This window comes from Dinoponera quadriceps, unplaced genomic scaffold (genome assembly GCF_001313825.1).
Source record: "Dinoponera quadriceps isolate SergipeBrazil2010 unplaced genomic scaffold, ASM131382v1 scaffold399, whole genome shotgun sequence".
In the NCBI taxonomy this organism is placed as follows: Eukaryota; Metazoa; Arthropoda; class Insecta; order Hymenoptera; family Formicidae; genus Dinoponera; species Dinoponera quadriceps.
Window position 1 is genome coordinate 574,881 of NW_014554512.1, and position 9,199 is coordinate 584,079.

At 41.0% G+C, this 9,199-nt stretch overlaps 2 protein-coding genes across 15 annotated transcripts in view; one reads left to right on the forward strand and one right to left on the reverse strand.

The window, feature by feature from the left end:
• The window catches only part of LOC106751718 (autophagy-related protein 16-1), a 498,023-nt gene extending 493,318 nt beyond the window's left edge, over nucleotides 1-4,705 (reverse strand). The window contains exons 1-2 of one of the 3 annotated variants that reach the window (XM_014632761.1): nucleotides 3,947-4,705; nucleotides 3,676-3,872 (exon numbers count right to left, since the gene is read on the reverse strand). The gene's annotated coding sequence lies outside the window, so the exon portion shown is untranslated. Of the gene's footprint in view, nucleotides 1-1,232; nucleotides 1,275-3,675 lie in introns of those variants that run through there. The other 2 variants (XM_014632764.1, XM_014632763.1) reach the window with 2 other exon arrangements.
• LOC106751716 (peripheral plasma membrane protein CASK) overlaps nucleotides 1,964-9,199 on the forward strand; it is a 200,519-nt gene continuing 193,283 nt past the window's right edge. For 3 of the 12 annotated variants that reach the window (XM_014632752.1, XM_014632756.1, XM_014632753.1), the window contains exon 1: nucleotides 1,970-2,542. In XM_014632752.1, the coding sequence (XP_014488238.1) occupies nucleotides 2,484-2,542 (59 nt within the window). In that variant the 5' untranslated portion in view covers nucleotides 1,970-2,483. Of the gene's footprint in view, nucleotides 2,543-4,903; nucleotides 5,064-9,199 lie in introns of those variants that run through there. The other 9 variants (XM_014632749.1, XM_014632754.1, XM_014632750.1 and 6 more) reach the window with 6 other exon arrangements.

Genomic DNA, 9,199 nt, shown 5'->3' on the forward strand with positions numbered 1-9,199 from the left:
AAAGTTAGTCCAGATGAATATGTATTTTATTCAATACTTAATACTGACATTGGTATGGAACTAGGAATTGCAGCAAGTATGGTAAGTATAAGCAAGAATTGATAAAATATTTCAGTCCTCTCTGGCCTTAAGAAAGAACATGAACATAAATTTAAATGTGGTAAACATAAATTTAAATATTTAATGTGATGATGCACTGGTGATATATACATATTTGAGATATTGAGTTTCCATCTTTCTTACCATTTCTAGGTAAAGAGGTATACTCTATCAGAATATCATTCTGCATAATGTTTACCTATAACGGTTAAATTATTTAAAGATCTAACACAATGAGCAACTAATTTGATGCTTACTATATAACATTTGTTTTTAGACAGCACACGGTGTACTTGAACTTTATAATAAATTGGTAGTAGATCAAACAAAGAACACCTATATTAGAGAGTGGCAAAAATCGGGGTGAGATTAAACAAATGTTTTATTTACTTCTTGATTCATATTCCAAATATTTTAGTACATTTTATATGAATATTTGTTATATATATCAAAGAAAATTCAAAATAAATCTCTAATATATATCAGCATGCTTATAATGAACCTACTTAAATTATATTTATAGAAAGAACATAATCGTTCTACGAGGATACAATCACAAGCATTTAAAGTATATTGAGGGAGAAGCAAAATTTGTAAGCATAAGCCAGCATGTTATTTATCAAAGATGGTATGGCAATCGTACAATGTTGGTGTTATCGGTATTTGGACGACAAGAAGAGATCGGAAATATCTTCAGTGGACTTTCATATTTACGATAATGTGCGATAAATAGGTACTTTTATCTCTTAGTTTCACAACAATCTATTAAGAGAGAAAAGGTAAAGGAAAAAGAGAATAGAATACAAGGATATTCTTTATAAAATTTAACACTTCTTCTGAATGTGTAGTTTTCACAAATTTCAATTTCAACACGTTGATCGCGATATTCACTATTGAGTTCAAACTGAACGTCGATGTGTTTTTACATCACGAAGCTCCAATTCAGTTCCATTACTTTCTCGCTCATCACACTCTTCCACATCGACAGCCGATACCCGATATCATTCGGGAAAGATGGGTACGTCCAGTTTCTACAAACATATCGAGTTATCCGACCGAACTCCTGATCTCGTTCAATCCACAGAAACCAACCATCAAAGGAAGCTTTTCATGTAGCTACCACCGTTACGAACCTGAGAATAACATCTCATCGCATGCCAAAAGTACGAAGAGAGAGGCCGTCATTCGCGGTCACCTGATACCGCAGCTGCTGGTAAAGAGCAGTACCGATCGTGTCTGCGAGCGAGACCAAGCGATGATGTCTCGACCGCGCGGATCGCCGTCGAGAGGTTCACGAGTGTCAGCGTAGAAGCGCGCTACGCACATTCGACGAGGGAGCAACGAAGGAAGTAAAGGACACGTTAAAGCGCAAAAGGTTGCGAGTAAAGAGAGGCAGGCGCCACGCCCGCCCCTCCATGCACAGCGCGGCCGCAGAGGGGGCGTCGGCGGAGAACGGCTGTAGGTCGGCGCAGCCGCTCGCCGCGTTTTATGCAACCAGTCTTGCTTCGGAGCGAGCGAATCCACTGCCCCGGCCCTTTGACAGACGGGGTAGCGTGTGCAGTGTCACATCGGTATTGTCCATCGTCGTCCGTCTTTCGGCTCTATTCGTTGTCGTACGACCGGTAACGTGCTCACGCGCTCCGGCGAGGGGACACCGCACCGGTCCCACGATCCGATTCCTCGGCGCGCTCTCAACGCTAGGACACAGAGGCCTATCTACACAGTCTGGCATATTACCACACCGCTTTGTTTTCTGCGTGCGTCCTGACATTGCCGGCGAGCCGAGCAAGGATAAACGAGCGAGCGAGCGTGCGAACAAGCGAGCGAACGAGCGCGCCTCGAACGGCGACGAGGCGGTGTCGGCGGCGTTCCCCCGACACCGTATCGCAGAGCTGCGCCGCGTACGATTCACGATCGCACCCCACCGCAACCGTACGGTGTGGGCTCGTGTCCGTCGACGGAGTGTCAGTGTGACGACGGTCGGTCGGTCGGTGGTGTGCCGACACACCGGGTGCATTATCCACGACTGTGTGTGCGTGCCTATGTGCGTGACGTGTGCGTAAAAGCGAAGAGCGGAGCCCAGCGGTGGAACGCGCGCGCGAGCAAGAGAGAGAAAGAGAGAGAGGGACGGGTGCGACGGCGAGGCGGCCGTGAATCCCCGATACGTGGCTACGCTCACGCCGCGCGTATTCCGCGCGACACGAATACAACGACGACGACAACGACGTCGTCGACTTGGGGACTACGACTGGAGCGAGAGAGAAAGGCGCGTACCCGCACGCGCTACGAATTATCACGCTTTCGCGTAATCGCGACACGTCTCCTGGCGCGTGCAGGTTCCTAGCTCCTAGGTCGACTCCTTCGACCTCCTCCTCGTCGTCACTATGGCGGACGACGAGGTTCTCTTCGACGATGTTTACGAGCTCTGCGAGATTATCGGCAAGTGAGTAACGAGAATCCTAAAGAGCGAGGCGAGCGAGAATGAGAGAGAGAGGGAGAGAGCGCGAGGGTTTGCGATAGATAGAGAGGGGTATAAGGAGGTACTGCGCGAGAGAGAAAGCGCGATGCGATTGGATGAGCGGCGGTGGGCGGAGGTACCTTGAGCGTGTCGGTCGCGTGCGTTAGTGTGTAGATGTGTGCATGTGCGCGGGCGTCTGCGCCTATGTGACCCGTTGATAAGAGATATAATGCCTATGTACGTGCATCGTTCGTACATCGGTGTGGTACAGAACGAGCGAGTAACGACGCGTAAGGTAGGGGAAAGAGGTGTGAGTCGAATGAGGAAGACGAGCCGGGCGCGTCACGAGAGTTCCTCTGCCTACTTCCAGTCTCTCCACTTTTGTCGAATTCCGTTCGGTAAACTCGATCCACCGCCACCCATGCTTGCGAAGCAAAAACTAAAGTGTATTGTTTCCCCTTTTATTCATATGCCACATAATACAAATAAATTCGTATGATCCTGATCTGCTTGCATGTTGTTATTATGAGCCAATCAATAAACCTGAGATAATAACGCACTAGCGTTACGTTATCTTAAGATAATATACAACAGTCAAACAAACAAACGATTATGCTCTTTATTACGGCATTGAAATTTCAAAACCAATGAGAAGAATCTTTAAATTTCGAGGTTTCGTGAGATTAAGTAGGAATGCAATGTTTTAGGTTATATTTCTCAATGATCAGCCGAGTCCGCATGGCACAAGGATAATTGGAGAACACTGACATTACCGACCGACTTGATATAAATATCTCATAAAAATACCTAATAGTTAACCTATAATATGTAATATTAATATTATGATTTATTAGTATCCAAATATTTCGTAGATACGTACATACGAAACATAAAATTTTATTATAAGTGCGAATGTAAAAATTATTAACATATTGTAGCCAAGAATTTCTGATATTTTCCTCAAGCTTACACAACATAACCGTACTTTCTGCATCTTACATATGTTTTCTTTAACTTTTAGTTCTACACAAAGTGTCCTTTCTTTTTTGTATTCTAGAGAAAGTCGATCGTTTTGAAGTATAATTGCATTCTTAGAAGGAATATGATTTGGGACTTACCGACTTTTCCTTCGGCGAGTCGAGAGAGGAGACCAGCTATCTGAAGATTTACTCTGAGCTGCCATAACCTAGCCTAACGAATGCGTCTGTTCAGTATTCACAACAGTCAGATTCACGAAATGTCCACTCTCGCCGGCGATTCACTGATGTTTTGCACGACAAACGCACGAAGCTTTCGGCGTTCTCGGCGATAATCCCTGCGAGACCGTTAGATAAAAGCGTAAAAACGCAGCCACTTGAATTCGGCGCCACCGTAATAGGACGAACGTACGAGCTTTTATTCGGTGCTTTCGGTAGGCAGGTCGACGATATATACACCCTCGGTGGTTATTTCACGACATTCTTCCACAACGAACGCGCGACACTTATTTTCGGCACTCCCGACGATTCACGCGCGAACTCGCCTGTCGCGAGCCGAAATCACAATAAATTCGTAACGACTTCTCGAACGTACGACTGCTGCGTACGTAGTAGACCGTTTTTCTAGTCAGCTGAACATCGTAACGATTGAGATATTCAAGTATCTCAATAGGCGCCATACTTCACACGGCGTCTCGAACGACGACCGTTACGTGAGATACCCGCTACCTAACAATACCTCGCTGTAACAAACGTACGAGTCTTATTTTGGCATTCCGGCGATAATTCTCTCGCGAGACTCTTTTCGTGAGTCGAAAACGTTCAGGGTAGCGATTCGAATCACAAGCCACCATAACGGAACGAACGCGCGAGATTTCGTTCGGCACTCCCGATGAGCTCGTACCGCGAGCTATCCGCTTTTGGTGACTGTCTAATGATATTCTTCTTTTCTGACGATGCATGACAACTCCCGACAACAATAATACGCGACTTCGGCGAGTCGAAATCGCGGGAAACCGCGGGACGCTTTAACGAACTTCCGCACAGCGTCCTTTTCCGAACCAACTGAACATATCGCGATTTCTGGAAGTGCGAGTGCAAATATCCGAATGCAAAAAGTGTAACATAGTGCAGCTAAAAGTGCAGGTCTAAATAGTAATTAGAGTAATCTGAAGCGATTCTAATGCTTAAGATACCTTTAATATGCGAAAATAATACGTTAAAATAAATGATATCGCTAGAAAATTTCTCTGATTATCACGTATACACATACATACATATGTACATACACATCGATTGTACTGTCGATTGCACTGTCGATTGCTCTGTCGGGATTGGCTAACGAATAATCTGAAGTCGTGCAACCGCGAAATGCTTTAACGATAAGCAGTCGTCCATTTCCCTGTAGGCGAGAATCCTGATCGCATTGTTTCGTGAGCTCTCACATTACAATCGCATTAATACGTAATCGCGTAAAAGAAGATAACGGACAACCTAGTCTTTGCGAATATCGTTAGCTTATTTTCGAGGTAAGCATGTTTTCAGTTACTATCTCACTGCTTAAACCTGTCCTTCGCTGTTTGTCACTACTTGGCTAAAATAAGGTTAGGAATGTTCCGCGTATTTAGAGCACTACATTGTACTACATAAAACGAACGCCAAGCAATCGTCTATTTTCATGTACACGAAAGTCCTGATCTCATCGTTTCGTAAACATTTATATTATAATCATACGCCAACGCGTAATCGCATAAGGGAAGGTAGCGTGTGAATATCATTAAATTATTTTTTTAGAAAGTCTGTTTCCAGTTACAATTTCGTACTGTTCAAACCCGTTCTTTTCTATTCGTCATTACTTAGCTAAAATGAAGTTGGAAACGTTCCGCATATTTAGATTTAGAGTATTACAGTGTGCAATATTAAAACGCAGGAACGTTTGTGTACCTACTGGCTTGTATCGGTTGAGTTACGTTTAACATTTTTCTAAAAAGGATTTGAATGATTAGATTACGTCGAACGATAAATATTTAAAGCTCGAACAAATACCGTAGAAATTTTATTATTTAAACAATTAACTAATACATGTCGTTCGAACATTTACATATTACGGAAAAATGCATTTATGGAAAAAATTGGATAAGTATTAATTTAAAGTATTCTAAATGTGAAAAAGAATATGGAATATTATGCGACTGCAATATTTTGCAAAAGAGGAAAAATGTCACTATTTATATGCGAAGTGCCTTGAATATTTAATAAGATGAATATATACGAATCGTATTTGTTGCTTCGATTGATGTACTGATCGTACACGTTATATACACTGTTTAACAAACAATTAAAGTTTCATAAAATCACATCGTTTAATATTACGCACAAGCTAAATAACGAAATTCTCTAAAAGTGCACTTTCTATTGTTGATACGGAATTTTCGTTGACAGTTCAATCGCAATTCGGGGCGTTTAACGTTTGTTTTATAATATCGCTATGTTAGCAATAATCGATTTCATCGGAACAGTTTATTTAATCTGTCGAAAGACTATAGCCTGAAAAGCAGATACTGTTGTCACAGAAGCGCAATTTCGTTTGGTATCGGAAGCCAATACTTGATTTATCATTCAATTGCCCAACCTTCGTGCCAAAATAATACACGTCACCAGCACTGGCTGTGTCCAAATACGCATCACAAAGGCTACAGTCATTTGACAGTCATCGGCTTGCAATTTAGATCTATCCTCTGCCCCTCTAAATTGCTTGCAGTTTGCAATTATCGTACCGCTATTAAAATGTTAATCTTCACGCTGATCTTCATGGATTGTCCCAAAATTTAACTAAAGTTCGAATAGCCATAGTTACAATAAATATATCCATTATCTGATATATATATCTGTTAGCTAGTTTTATAATTTCCTATTACCTGCCACATATTTAGTTCGTTACGTGCAATTAGTCATGCTTTATATAAATTAATGAAACTTTGGTCACCGGTAATGTCTGTGGCAGTCGAAGTGTTAATATTACAATTTGTGTTCTTGTTCTTTTTCAATTGTATCGTTTGCTCTCACATCCTTTTTCTTTGTTTTTATATCGCTTTATTTCTTTTGTTAATGTGATAATGCAATTTTATAATCGGTTTGTTTTTAAATATTAAATAATTGCATTAACCGTTTGAGTGCCACGCGTCTCTGCTGTTTCCCCGTCCAAACGTGCCAAGAAGCGCTTTTTCGCTTGTCTTATTCCCCATCCAGAAATGCCAAACGGCGCGATAGCGCTTGTCTTATTCTCCGATGATTGCATCCAAATGTTAGATTGCAATCAAAATTCGTTCTTTTATCAGTTGTCTCATTATTTCATTTTTACCTAAAACAGAATGGTAGCCGTAAAGTCGCGCATCGACAGAAGCCAAGCGTGTGCCGGTTATCAGCTTTGCAGCCTAGAACGCTGGTACTTTTCGAACGAAACAGAAGAAATGCAAAATCGCTCCTTGGCACTCAAACGGTTAACGGAGAAATTAATCGGTATTGATATCATTTTTTAAATTTGCGCTTTGTATGCTCAACACAAATAATTTTTATATTAATTTTATACTTATCTTAATTAAAATTCAAAAGGAAAATGTATGGGGTATCAGAAGTGCGAATTAAAAAAGCGGAAAATATATGCCACAATTTAACGTAAACTCATCGCTCAACTACATATCTTTACGAAATTCAAATGAGGTATTTTATACAATATCTTGTAATGTACCTTCGCGCCAACATAATGTTAGCTGTACGTTATCACGTCGAACCCATACGGTAAATCTGTATTATCCTAGCGTTAATGATACACCCTATTTTAAGTTCCGTCCTTGTATAGTAATAGATTTCACCATGACTGAGAAATAAGCAACATGCATTATTCGTAATATTCTTGCGGCGAAGGCTTCTTACTAAGACCCAATCGATCATTTGATATTAATTTATCTAAATCAGACCACCACAAAACGTCACGAATTCGACTAGAAACTCTGACAAAACCAATAATGAATTGTACTCTTCAAACTCATTAAAATGTGTGCTCATGAATCGATCGAAACAAAGTATAAAACGTGCAATTAATTTTTGTGTATTGTCCAAGAGGCTTCTCTTTTAATTATGAGTTGCAAGTTCCCGTTAATTTAATAATAATTATTGAGTAAATTTGAAATTATTTGAAACTGCCTATAACATTCTTCTCTCACTATTATTGATCCCTTAAACCATGATAGAAACTTGGATAGAAGCGCGTCTTGTCGCGTAACGATTTGTGCGCAAACGTTTCGTTAAAGGCAGTTCGAGGATTGCCCTACGAGCACACGCCCACACGAGCTATGGGTTCCCGTCAATTAACCTCAGTATGGTGTTATCGAGAAGTGGTGCATTCTTGGTTCGTTACAGCTAATTGAAGTCGCACAGCCGACGCTCTTTTCTGTGTCAATTGAGCTTAAGTGCTGCAAGTTATAGTTCGCGCAAACGGTTCTTTTAAAATTTCGCTCCGTAGAAATCGTTCTCTTTCAATCGACTGCTTACTGCGATATTTTGTTTTGTATTTAAGATATTTCAGGCGCAGAGTTCTCACACGCTACATGTTCCCTTTTTTCTCTGTCGTTTATTTCGTAGCCATTGAAATTGTCATTTTCTCTCGCAATCTCCGACATCGTGCCACTTGTAATTGAGTTTCAAATCGGCTAAATAAATATTTGGTATGCAATGTTTTGTTAATCTTCCCGCGAGTTCGCGAGTAACGTGTTCCAGCTTACGAGAGATTGTGTACACAATTTTTTCTTAATTATCTTTCACACTGTAGGTGTTAAAACTTCGCAATCGAAACTCGAAATTATACATATCGTACGGTCAAATTTACTTTCGGTAAATTGGAAAGAAGTATTTTAAAATGATAACAGACACCCGAGAGTAACGATGCAATTAACGTCGCGCACCGTTTTTGGAAGAATTGACTTATAACTTAATAAATAGAAATCAATTGTCTCGGAAGCTGTTGTGAAAATAATAGAAACAGAGTTATCGAACAGAAGCTCTCGACACTCTTACCTCGATGCCTTATCGTCTCGCTGGTGAGGAAAAGCACCGAGAAATCCCCAGAATGCTCCGACGGGTTTAAATCTCTATGCGGACACGTACAAGGCGAGATACGAAGCGGCATGCTCTGCTTTTACGATCCTCGCCCTCCTTTTCATTTCTCTCGCGAACTATCGGACGAGAGAGGGTCCCGTATGTTCTCTCGCTCGCGTTCTTCAAAAGTCAGGTTAAATTCTTACTGCTGGAATTTGTCCTTGAACTTAATTATATGTTCTAAGCTTTTGTGTCAGATTCCTTTCAGATAACAGAGTTACTACATTGTGTACCTTTACTTGCTGTCGCACTTGCTGTCAGGTTGTTTGACGTACAACTAGTGACGTTCAGGCAAATATCAAACAATAGAAAATAGCACATCAGATAAACAGAAAAATCTTAACTTCGCAGTTTACGAGCATAGATGAATATATCACAGTCTTATATATGAAACGACTATCACGAGATATCTTCAGAAACTACATCGTTGAACGCGGAGGAAATAACGTGTTTTTGTGGAATATGAATAGAATGAGAGAACTCATACTTGTTAATTCATTGAATTAATATT